Consider the following 12,999-nt stretch of genomic DNA (forward strand, 5'->3'; position numbering starts at 1 on the left):
TCTTCCCACCATGCAGGTCCAGTGAGTGTCCCTTTGCAGAGGTGCTCCCGACCCTCCAGTCAGACCGAGCCCCAAGGCCACCCTCCCTCCTGCAGTCCGGCTTCACACTGTTTTGTCTATACAACACTGCTGGCTGGCTGCCTGATTTCCCCTTATTTGTCCACTTCTTTACTCTCTCCCCATCAGAACATCAGCTTGGTGAGGCAGGGCCTTGGTCTGCCTGTGCCCCCAGCACACAGGAGGTGCTTAATCAGTGCTCACAGAATGAAGGAGTATAGAGAGCTTTGGCATTTTTGCCCATTCTGTCCACTGCTGGGTCCCCTGTGCTTAGAACGGCAGCCAACACCTAGTAGGTGCTCAATAAACATTTGTTAAATGAACGAGCGAATGAGTGAACGGAATACAGCATCTGACTCATGTTTCCCACTCCCAAACCTCAGGCACATTTGCTGGATTTCATCTTGGCTTTCCCAGAACCAGACTGTGGGTCTCCAACAGCGGGAACACCCTCTGCCTGCCCCATCCCTGGAACACTGTGTGCCTGGGGCAAGTCAGCTCTCCTCTCTGAGCCCCTACTCCTCCGCCTGTGAACTGGGAAGCAGGGGTATGGCGAAGGGGAGGTGCTGTGAAGACTCCAGGAGGTAAGGACGTTGTAACAGGCACACCCGCCAGCCGTCTCAGAGTTCTGAGTGCATCCTGAGTGTCCCGATGACCCCATAAAGGGGCTCTTGTGTCTCTCCAGTCTGCAGACAGGCAAACTGAGGCTCAGAGTGATGAAGTCACTTCCCCTAGGCCACAGCCAGGTACAGGGCAAGCAGAAAGCAAAGGCATGACTCTGTGGTCCCTGGGCCAGCATGTTCCACAAACAGCTGACTCCTTCCTGTGCTGACCCACCCGGTCCTCTGGCCCAGATAGGGTTTGGGGGGTAGGTCCCTGCTCCTGGTCATGCATGTGTGTGTGTATGTGTGTATGTGTGTGTGTGTATGTGTATGTACGTGTGTATGTGTGTATGTGTGTGTGTATGTATGTGTGTATGTGTGTGTATGTGTGTATGTGTATGTACGTGTGTGTGTGTGTGTGTGTGTATGTACGTGTGTATGTGTGTATGTGTGTGTGTATGTATGTGTGTATGTGTATGTGTGTGTGTGTGTGTATGTGTGTATGTGTATGTGTATGTACGTGTGTGTGTGTGTGTGTGTATGTGTATGTGTGTGTACGTATGTGTGTAACTCACACATGCACCCTCCACCCAGACCCACACCATTGGTCCTTCCCTGCTCCATAAAGAACCTCTCTAGGCAAGGTCTGGTGATTCACACCTGTAATCCCAGCACTTTGAGAGCCTGAGGTGGAGGATCGCTTGAGCCCGGGACTTCAAAACCAGCCTGGGCAACACAGCAAGATCCCATCTCTAAAAAAAAAAAAAAAAAAAACCTAAAACAAAAACTTCTCTGGGACTAGCACTTACCCCGACTATGCCTTGCCTGCTTCCGGAACAATCTCTGGGGCTCCGTCAGCAGCCTCCCCATCCCGTCCATTCTGAGACCCCTCCCCTGCCCAGCCTCAGCCAGTCCCTCCGCCCTCACCTGGACACAGCCTCACCTGTACACGTAGGGTCCGCGCTCCCGCACCTGCGGCTTCTCGCCCTTCAGGATCTCGTTGGGGTTCATGACGTCAAAGAAGTAGACGGAGAGATAGAAGGGGATGGGGATCTCCTTCCACATGTTGAAGGACAGGCTACTGGGGTCGATGCGCACGTTCTGCAGGGGAAGGAACAAGTACGCTTGTGGGGAGAGTGATGAGGGCTCCACACCCCTCCACCGGCTCCGGAACAGCTGCCCGAGCCCGGCCAGGGAAGGGGCTCCTCGGCGGGGGCTCGGGATAGGAGGTGGTGGGAAAGCCCTTCGCACATGAGGCTGTCGCACCTGGAGCTTATGGAATTAAACAGGCAACCTATCCATGCTGTGGTAATGCTTCTTAAAATACATCCTGACAGCAACAGGTGACACCAGTCAAGGGACTGTGGTAAACAGGGGCCCATGCACCATCTAAAGGGAGCGCCGGAGCTCAGGGTAGCAGATGGGCTCAGGGCAGGGATAGCCTCATGCAGGAACGTGGGCTCCGTGTGGCCAGGTGGATCATTCATTCATTCCACAAGCACGCACTGAGCACTACCACTTGCCAGGCAGGTTCTAAGAGCTGCGGATGGGAGAATGACCAGGACAGACCAAAAGCCCAGCTATGTGGAGCTTTACCATAGCGGAGGGAAAGGCAGGCACCAAATAACTCAGGTAAAACGCATGCCACATGACAGAGCACAGAGAAAACATAGCAAGGATTGGGGAAAGACTGGGATTTGAGACACAGTCATCACGTAAGTGAAATATAGGCCAGGCGCCGTGGCTCATGCCTGTAATCCCAGAACTTTGGGAGGCCGAGGTAGGAGGATCACTGGAGCCCAGGAGTTTGAGACCAGCCTGGGCAACATAGCAAGACCCTGTCTCTAAAGAATACTTTTATTTATTTATTTATTTATTTATTTTATTTATTTTTTTGAGATGGAGTCTCGCTCTGTTGCCCAGGCTGGAGTGCAGTGGCATGATCTTGGCTCACTGCAACCTCTGCTTCTGTGTTCAAGCGATTCTCCCACCTCAGCCTCCTGAGTAGCTGGAATTACAGCCCCCACCACCACACCTGGCTAATTTTTGTATTTTTATTTATTTTTATTTCATTTTATTATTTATTTATTTATGTATTTATGTATTTATTTATTTATTTTGAGAGGGAGTCTTGCTCTGTGGCCCAGGTTGGACTGCAGTGGCGCGATCTTGGCTCAGTGAAACCTCTATATCCCAGGTTCAAGCAGTTCTCCTCCCTCAGCCACCCGAGTAGCTGGGACTACAGGCACCCACCACCATACTTGGCTAATTTTTGTTTTTGTTTTTTTTTTAGTAGAAGTAGGGTTTCACCATGTTGGCCAGGCTGGTCTCCTGACCTCAAGTGATCCGTCTGCCTTGGCCTCCCAAAGTGCTAGGATTACAGGCATGAGCCACTGTGCCCGGCCTATAAAATTAATTTTTAAAAAAGTAGCTGGGCATGGTGCTGCACACCTGTAGTCCCAGCTACTTGGGAGGCTGAGGTGAAAGGGTCACTTGAGCCAAGGAGGTCAAGGCTGCAGTGAGCTGTAATGGTGCTACTGTACTCCAGCCTGGGTGTCCAAGCAATACTCTGTCTCAAAAAAAAAAAAAAAAAAAAAAAGAAGAAAAGAAAGAAAGAAAAAGAACACACACAAACACAACCTAGACCCAAAACCAAAATAGAAGGCAGTGAGGAAGGGAGCTCACAAATCTAGAAGGTGGGGGGTGGGGGGCATTCCACAGCAGCCACAGCCTGTGCAAAGGCCCTGTGGTAGGGAGACGCTGGGAGAGAGCCTCCCTGTGCGGCTGAGTGAGCCATTTGGGGAGGAGTCAGAGGAAGATGAGAACACAGAAGTTTTCCATGAAAACCAGAAATACAGAAATGTATATGAAATCTCCTGATTTAAAAATTTTGCAAAAACGTGATTTTCTTAAAGGGACTAAAGGAAACACGCCTGGGGTCCACTTGGACTCCTCTCCCAGCTTTCCTCCTCTAGATCTATAGATCTATAATTCGCAGCCCCAGTGTCACAGGGAGGTCCCTCCCAGTCCACCTGACCCCCCACCCTCAACTCAGCCGGGACATATCTCAGGCCCCTCAGTGCCCACACCACATCAGAGCCCGGGAGGAGTGACCCAGCCCATCAGATTAGAGCTGACGTTGCAAAGCCAGGTGGCTGCGTCACCTTCCACCCTCTTTTGAACATGGCCTTCTAAGACAAGGACAGCCGCCCCCATTGTCCCCAGACAGCCAGCACCAATAGGCAGAGGCTCTACAGGAGGCAGACAGCTGAGCTGGCCAGTCAGGGCCAGCCCCATGTCCCCTGGAAGGAGCAGATTTGGAGGCAGCCAGACCCTGGGTCGCACTCCACGGGGCCACTTGGGCAAGTCAGCCCCTATGAACCTCAAGTTTCTCATCTGTACGAAGGAGCTGGTGACACTGTAGCTACAGCTGTGTCTAGTTTGACACCTACGTGGTATGTAAATGAAGAAGCTGAATTCATTGTCAAGAAACTGGAAGATGTAATGTAAAATCTGGATTTCAGAGTTCTCTTGGAAAAATCAGGAGATCCGAGACTTGCCTTCAAGTGCCATAATTGTTTATTGATAAACGTGTCTTCCTACCTAGCTGCCAGCACCAGAAGGAGCATCTTACGGTCTGAGCAGCCCATAGGTGCAAACGAAGGCGCATAAATTCAATATTAATGAGGTAACAGAAGCAAGCATTTCCGGGGTGCACCATGAGCCTGGTGATGCTGTTCACGGTGTTCTCATCCTCTGAACAGCACCATGACTCTTTGAGGCAGCCACCTCCACTATTATTACCCCCATGTTACTGATTAGGAAACTGAGCCACAACTAAGGCTGGAGAGAGATTCAACCAATAGTTGGAGGGCACCAAGGAGTCCAGGAGGTCTTCCTGGGGGAGGTGGTATGTGAGCTGGATCAAAGAACAGTCCTGCCCCCTCAGTAACGCCCTCCCCACCCCATGGTGGCTCCTGCCACCCCATGCGACCACAGCCCACAGGCACCAGCTCCAGCCCCTCCCAGCTCTCAGGCCCGGATCGCCCAGCCCTTCCTTCAGTCCTGGCCTTCACCCAGCCTCAAAGCCCGTGCACTGCAGGTGCCTCTGTCTGGGACAGACCCTGCAGCCCTGGGGACCCTGCTCAACACAGGCCAGGCCCCTTCTCCAGCCTGGCGGACACATCCAGCTGCTGGTGCTCCCCTCATAGAAAACACAGCATCAAAACCCAGAACCCTGGAAAATGTGTTCAGGGAGTAGAGCAAGAACTACATGTTCTCACCACAGAAAACAGTGGGGGGCAGAAGGGAACCGTAGAGGTGACAGTTTGTTCAGCACCTGGATCTCAGGGGTGGGATTCCCAGTGTGCACACACCAGCCCATCAAACTGCATACATTAAATATGTGCCATTGTTTTATATCAATCACACCTTAATAAAGCTGCTTTTTTAAAAAAGCAAAACAAGGCCCAGTGCAGTGGCTCACACCTGTAATCCCAGCACTTTGAGGGGCCGAGGTGGGCGGATCACTTGAGCCCAGGAGTTCAAGACCAGCCTGAGCATGGACCACCCCATCTCTACAAAAAATACAAAAATTAGCCATCCATGGTGGCAGGTGCCTATAGTCCCAGCTGCTTGGGAGGCTGAGGTGGGAGGATGACTTGAACCCAGGAAGCAGAGGTTGCAGCAATCTGTGATCACACCACTGCTCTCCAGCCTGGGTGACAGAGCGAGACTCCATCTCTCTCTCTCTCTCTCTCTGTCTCTCTCTCACACACACACACACACACACACACACAGCCTCAATTTCCCTTTGCAGCCTCCCTCTCCCACCAGGTTTCTCAGCAGACGCTGCTGGGCTGGAGATACCTTTCTCCTTTGGAATCTCACCATACTTTCCTCCTCCCCTGGCCGCTTGGCCTGGTTCTGAAGATGAATCAGGGCTAAACCAAGAAGTCATGGGATCCGGCCGCATGTCCGTGTCTCTCTCTCTCTCTCTCTCTCTCTCTCTGGGTCTCCATCACCCTCTGTCTCTGGGTCTCTGTCTCCCTCTGTCTCTGGGTCTCCATCACCCTCTGTCTCTGGGTCTCTGTCTCCCTCTGTCTCTGGGTCTCTGTCTCCCTCTCTCTGGGTCTCTGTCTCTCTCTCTCTCTCTCCCCAACAGAAGAGGCTTTCAGGCCCTGGTTTCAGCCCATTCATTCAGCACTTGCCAAAGGGAATCTTCAGAGACTCAGCACAGCCCCGTCCAACTGGGTGATCAGGGATGGGTCACTGACCTTCTCCGAGTCTCAGTTTCCTCAGTCATACAATGGGTGTAAGGAGAGTGTCGCCTCGTGGGCTGCTGTGAGGTTTGAATGAGTCCACGGAGGTAAAGTGCTTAGAACAAGGTCTGAAGACCCCGGGCACTGGAGGGTCAGCCCTGCAGTCATCAAGTGACCCTTCCTCCTCTGCCCCACCTCCACCCGGGTTAAGGGATGGACTTTGCCCTGCTTTTGATCAGCAGGATGACTTTTTTCCACCACACTAGACCAGGCAGCTGATTAGATAACAGTGGTGGGGACACTGTGGCCTTTTGCCTAACATGGCAGATTCTGTGATTCTGTCCCCACCACCCCCAAGGTCAAAGACCATGGCCCTGGAACACAAAGTTGGGGTAGAATGCCAAGGTGAGCCCTTGTTGGACGCCACTCCCTCCCATCCGGCGAAATAGACCCTTTGAGCCCAGGAAGGCTGCCTGGAGGAGAGGACATCTGAGCTGGGAATTTTAAAATGAGCTGGGCTTTGCTAGGAAAAGAAGATGGTGGAGGAGTGCCTGGCAGAGGACACAGCCTCTGCAAAGGCTGAGAAGCCTTTAAGAGCGTGACTTGCCTGAATGTTCACCAAAAACAAATATGGAATGATATGTCCGTATTTGATAGATGGAAACAACTCAAATATCCATCAACAGATAAATGAATTGCCACATATCCACACAATGGAATGCTACCTGTCAATCAAAAAGAACCAACCATGGATAAACGCCACAACGCAGGTGAGCCTCCGAGGCACTACCCCAAGTAAAAAAAAGAAAAGAAGAATCATACTACACAACACCATTTCCGCGACATCGGGGAAAGGGAAAACTCGAGAGAGAGAAGCCAGACCAGTGGCTGCCAGGGATCGGGATGGAGGGAGGGGACTGACGTGAACTGGCCCAGCTATCTTGATTTTGGTTGCCATATAGGTGAAGTGTGTACATCTGATACAACTCATCAAATTAGGCCAGGCATGGTGGCTCACACCTGTAATCCAAGGACTTTGGGAGGCCAAGCCAGGAGAATTTCTTGAAGCCAGGAGTTCAACACCAGCCTGGGCAACATGGTGAAACCGTGTCTCTACTAAAAATACAAAAAATATTAGCCGGGCATGGTGGCACACACCTGTGGTCCCAGCTACTCAGGAGACTGAGCCGGGAGGATCACTTGAGCCCAGGAGTTCAAGCCGTGATCGTGCCCCTGCACTCCAGTCTGGGCTACAAAGCAAGACCCTGTCTGAAAAAAACAACAGCAACAACAACAACCATGACATGCTATATTTACCACTATGGAACAACCTCCTGAATATTTTAAATAAAAATAAAAAATAAAAAATGAATACTATTACTACCTTTAAAATAAGGCAGATATATGCATACACATATAATCCCATTTATGTGACGTTCTAGAACAGGCAAGACTAACGTGTCAATAGAAGCCAGAACAGGGGTCACCTGGGAGGATGGGGGATAAAGGGGGTGAAAATTCTGTTTCCTGATCTGGTTGCTGGTTACCCCGGACTATGATCACTGAAAAATGTACGGTGTTATTCCCTTCATAAGTGGGCTTTTCTATACGTATGCTACACTTCACTAAAACCCTTTTGAAACTATAATGTGAAATTTTAAAAGTAAAAGATTAACTGCAAATGGGCAAAGGACTTGAAAAGACCTTTCTCCAAAGAAAATACACAAATAGCCAACAAGCTCATGAAAAAGTGCTTAACATCATCAGGGAAATGCAAATCAAAGTCACAATGGGCCACCACTTCTCACCCACCAGGATGGCTAGAATTTTTTTTCATGGAAAATAACAAGTGTTGGCAAGGGTGTGGGAACTGGAACCTTTGTGCATTGCTGGCGGAAGTGCAACGTGGAACAGCCACCGTGGAAACCAGTCTGACCGTTCCTCAAACGATCAAACGCAAAGTTACCGTATGACCCTGCAACTCCACTCCCCAGAACAGACCCAAGAAGAACTGAAAATGGGTGTAAAAAACAACATGTACAAGAATGTGCACAGCAGCACTGTTCGCAATGGGCAAAAACGACCCAAGTGTCCGTCAACAGATGAATGGCTGAACACAGTGTGGACTCATTCAGAAAAAGGAATGCATGGGTTGGCTGTTTACTACTGCATAAAAAAGAAATGTATTTAAAGAGCCAAAAAAAATAATTTTAAAGAAAGGAATGCGGCCAGGCGTGGTGGCTCACGCCTGTAATCCCAGCACTTTGGGAGGCTGAGGCAAGTGGATCTCCTGAGGTCAGGAATTCAAGACCAGCCTGGCCAACATGGTGAAAACCCACCTCCACTAAAAATAAAAAAAAAAAAATACAAAAATTAGCTGGGCATGGTGGCAGCCACCTGTAATCCCAGCTACTCGGGAGGCTGAGGCAGGAGAATCGCTTGAACCCGGGAGGCGGAGGTTGCAGTGAGAGCCGAGATCGTGCCACTGCACTCCAGCCTGGGTAACAGACTGAGATTTTATCTCAAAAAAAAAAAAAAAAAAAAGAAAGAAAGAAAGAAAGAAAAAGAAAGGAATGCAACACTGACACATGCCACCACATGGACAAACCTCAAAAACATGACACGGAGTGAAAGAAGCCAGTCAAAAGGCCACACATAGTGTCTGACCACACCTATGAAATGCCCAGAATAGGCAAAATCCAGAGACAGCAGATTGGTGGTTGCCAGGGGCTGGGGGAGAAAGGAATGGTGGGTGACTGCTTAATGGGTACAAGGTAGTGAGAATGCTTTGGAACTAGATCGCGGTAATGGTTACGCAACCTTGCAAATGCACTAAATGCCACTAAACTGTACATTTGTAAATGGTTTTGGTGAATTTTATGTTAACTGGATCTTAATCACAACTTCAAAAAGGAAGAGTAACTCCAAATTAAAATGAGATATAATTTCCCAGTGGATGAGCAAAAATTAGGACATGGAAGAAAACAACTACAGGCAAAGATGTTTGGAAACAGGACGGCTGTGCACAGCGGGGGTCAGGCCACCTCGGAGTCGGGGACAGTTTCTAACCAGGTCAGGTGTGAGCAAAGCTCCATGGTCTGTGGTTCCCTGTTCAGACATGGTGCAGAGCACCAGCTTCCCAGGTCCTGCCACGCTAGGGCCACGACCTGCACACCCACCAGAAGCTTCACGAGGGAACACTCACCTTCCCAGCATGATGCAACTTACGTTATGACTCCATTATTCACCCCTCTGATATTCTATCCTATTCCATTCTGTTTTTAAAATGCTGATCCCAGGCCAGGCGCAGTGGCTCACGCCTGTAATCCCAGCACTTTGGGAGGCCGGGGCGGGTGAATCATGAGGTCAGGAGATCGAGACCATCCTGGCTAACACAGTGAAACCCTGTCTCTACTAAAAATACAAAAAAATTAGCCGGGCGTGGTGGCACATGCCTGTAGTCCCAGCTACTTGGGTGGCTGAGGCAGGAGAATCGCTTGAACCCAGGAGGCGGAGGTTGCAGCAAGCCAAAATTGCACCACTGCACTCTAGCCTGGGCGACAGAGCGAGACTCCATCTCAAAAAAAAAAAAAAAAAAAAAAAAAAGCTGATCCCCACCCACCCCACTTATTTCACAACCCACAATCTGATCACATCTGACAGTTTGAAAACTCTGCCCTAGAAAGATACTCAGAAGTGTGCAAGAGAGCGCCAGAAGAATTGTCAGACCTCAAAAAAAGAACAGAGGGCCAGGCACAATGGCTCACGCCTGTGATCTCAACACTTTGGGAGGCCGAGGCGGGTGGATCACTTGAGGTCAGGAGTTCCAGACCAGCCTGGCCAACATGGTGAAACCCCGTCTCTACTAAAACTACAAAAATTACCCAAGCAAGGTGGCATGCACCTGTAGTCCCAGCTACTCGGGAGGCTGAGGTGGGAGAATCGCTTGAGCCCGCGAGGCGGAGGTTGCAGGGAGCTGAGATCACACCATTGCACTCCAGCCTGGAGCAAGACCCTGCCTTGAAAAACAACAGACAGCCCAGCCAGGTTCTCAGTCAAAGATAAGTTGGGCTTCTGCACACACAGTGGCTGCACGGTGAGTAAACACCATCGACTTGGAGATATCTCAACAGCAGAATCTTGACAGAAAGACAAATACTGCAGGACAAATACTTTCAGATTTGTCTTTTAGAGGTGGGGAATCTGAAGACATTGAATACACAGAGAGCTGAATGGTGCTTACGGGGAGGAGGCTGGGGAGGTGGGGAGATGCAGGTCACAGGGCGCAAAGCTGCAGTCATGTGGGCTGGGTGATCTGGAGGTCGGATGCACAGCACGAGGACTGTAATTAATACTGTACTGTATACTGGAAGATTTCAGGTGCTCTCACCACTAAAAACAAAGAGGTGGCTGGGCCTCATGCCTGTAATCCCAGTACTTTGGGAGGCCGAGGTGGGAGGATCGCTTGAGGTCAGGAGTTTGAGAACAACCTGGGCAACATAGGTAGCCCGTCTCTATACAAAGTACAAAAATTAGCCAGGCACAGTGGTGCGCACCTGTGGTCCCAGCTACTCAGGAGGCTTAAGTGGGAGGATCACTTGAGCCTGAGAGTTCAAGGCTGCAGTGAACCGTGATCACCCACTGCACTCTAGCCTGGGTGACAGAGTGAGACCCTGTCTCAAAAAAAAAAAAAAAAAAGAGGTGACTATATGAGGAGATACATATGTTAATCTGCTTAACTGTAGCAATCATTTCACTATGTGTGTGTACATAGCAAAACAGCATGTTGGATGCCTTAAATATACATAATTTTTATTATTTATTTATTTTGAGACAGAGTCTCGCTCAGTTGCCCAGGCTGGAGAGCCTTGACCTCCCGATCTCCCTGGATCAAGCAATCCTCTCACCTCCGCCTCCTGAGTAGCTGGGACTACAAGGCACGCACCACCACGCCCGGCTATTTTTTTTATTTTTTATTTTTTTTGCTTTTAGTAGAGACAAGGTCTCACTATGTTGCCCAGGCTGGTCTTGAACTCCCGAGCTCAAGCGATCCACTCGCTTCAGCCTCCCAAAGTGCTGTGGTTATAGGCATCAGCCACTGCATCTGGCCTCAATTTTTTTTTTTTTTTTTTTTTTTGAGACGGAGTCTCGCTCTGTCACCCAGGCTGGAGTGCAGTGGCAGCAATCTCGGCTCACTGCAAGCTCCGCCTCCTGGGTTCACGCCATTCTCCTGCCTCAGTCTCCCGAGTAGCTGGGACTACAGGCGCCCGCCACCACGCCTGGCTAATTTTTTTGTATTTTTAGTAGAGACGGGGTTTCACCATGTTAGCAAGGATGGTCTCGATCTCCTGACCTCGTGATCCGCCCGCCTCGGCCTCCTAAAGTGCTGGGATTACAGGAGTGAGCCACCGCGCCCGGCAAATTTTTATTTTTAAAGAAAAAAAAAAAATCTTGAGTGAAGAAAAGGCTAAAGAAACAAACAATTGCCATGGGCCTCTTGATGCGAATTTTCCAAACACACGAACTAATACTCTGTATTCTTTCTGAAGACAAACCCATGTGGAAATGTAGAAAAACATTCAGGGAAATGATACCTGCAAACAATCTCAGGAGAGGTCTGGGGGCTGGGGATGTGGGGAAAGCTTTAACTGTCATTGTGAACATGTTATTTCTTGAAAATAACATACAAGCCACCGTCCGAACATTGGCCTACAAGCCCTTCTGCCTAGTCTGGCCCCTGTGTTCTCTCTGGCCCCACATCCAACTGTAGCAGGACGAGTCGCAGACAAAACTCCTCAGACACCGGATTAAAGAAGGAAGAGGTTTTTATTCGGCCGGGAGCGTCGGCAGACTCGCGTCTTAAGAGCCGAGCTCCCCGAAAAAGAAATTCCTAGCCCTTTTTAAGGGCTTACAACTCTAAGGGGTCCACGTGAAAGGGTCATAAGAGATCAAGTAGGCGTGAGGAACGTGGCTGGGGGCTACATACATCAGCTAACAGAACAAAAAGTTTCACAGTGCTTTCTCATACAGTGTCTGGAATTTACAGATAACACCAGTAGTTTTGGTCAGGGGTTAATAATATTATTATTATTATTTTAACCACCAGGGCCAGGTGGTGGCGCCAAGGTCGTCTAGCTATTTATCTTACTTCTGTTTCTTTCCAACTTTTTGCTTTCTCCCTTTTCTCCTGTCTTATAAACTAGGGAAAAGGGGAGGTTGGGGAGAAGCAGTGGTCTCATTCCACAATCACTGTCTGTTACTCAGCCCAGCCCCACAGCCTCCTTGCTGTCCTGTCTAAGCAGCCACGCTCCTGCCCCAGGGCCTTTGCACCCACTGCTCCCTCCTAAAACATGTGGTCAAATCTCTCACCCCTTCGAATCTCTGCTTACATGCCCCCTTCTCAGAAGGCCCATCCAACCTGCCCCTAAAACTCCTGACCTCCCGACCTGCCGTGTGGTTTCCATGCTGCTTGTGGCCTTCGAGCACACGGTATAATTAGCTTATCAGGTTTATTGCTCTCCATCTGTATCGCCTGCCTGGCCATAAACCCACAAGGGCAAGATCCTCAGCTGCTTTGTTTGGCGATGTGTCCTCAGGGCCTGGGACAGCTCTTGGCACCTTGCAGGAGCTCTGTAAATATTTTCTGGGTGAATGAGCAAAAGTGAGACCTGAAACCATATAATCAACGTGGAAATGTCTACCGGGTGGTAATACTAGTCCTTCTTTGTGTGTTTTAAAGAGCTCATACTTAAGAAGGGATTTTTTTTTTTAAATACGCAGAGAGTACCGCCTGCTTAGGCCGTGGCAACAACTCGGTAAATGTGTGATGGATGAGATGAAGATTTCATAGACATTAATATTTAGCATTCTCTTCCTACCACCCACAGCACTCTCCCCTGCACCTGGAGAGGCCCCTGACCTCCAAACCTAAAACCCCACTTGCCCAGGTGCCACCTCCTCCATGAAGCCCGCTGGAACGACCTTGGTCTACAGTGAGCCTGCTCTGACCTCATTGGGATTGCAGTTCAGCCCCTGCACAGTCACCTGCCTCATGCTAGATGCTATGCTAGGAATTTAAA

At 49.8% G+C, this 12,999-nt stretch overlaps 1 protein-coding gene across 18 annotated transcripts in view; it reads right to left on the reverse strand.

Moving 5' to 3' along the window:
- The window catches only part of SCARB1 (scavenger receptor class B member 1), a 123,480-nt gene that overhangs the window by 38,777 nt on the left and 71,704 nt on the right, over window positions 1-12,999 (reverse strand). For all 18 annotated transcript variants that reach the window (XM_055240172.2, XM_063614755.1, XM_055240176.2 and 15 more), the window contains one exon: window positions 1,603-1,760. In XM_055240172.2, coding sequence (XP_055096147.2) covers window positions 1,603-1,760 — 158 coding nt within the window. The remainder of the gene's footprint in view (window positions 1-1,602; window positions 1,761-12,999) is intronic.

This window comes from Symphalangus syndactylus, chromosome 13 (assembly GCF_028878055.3).
Source record: "Symphalangus syndactylus isolate Jambi chromosome 13, NHGRI_mSymSyn1-v2.1_pri, whole genome shotgun sequence".
NCBI classification, from domain to species: Eukaryota; Metazoa; Chordata; class Mammalia; order Primates; family Hylobatidae; genus Symphalangus; species Symphalangus syndactylus.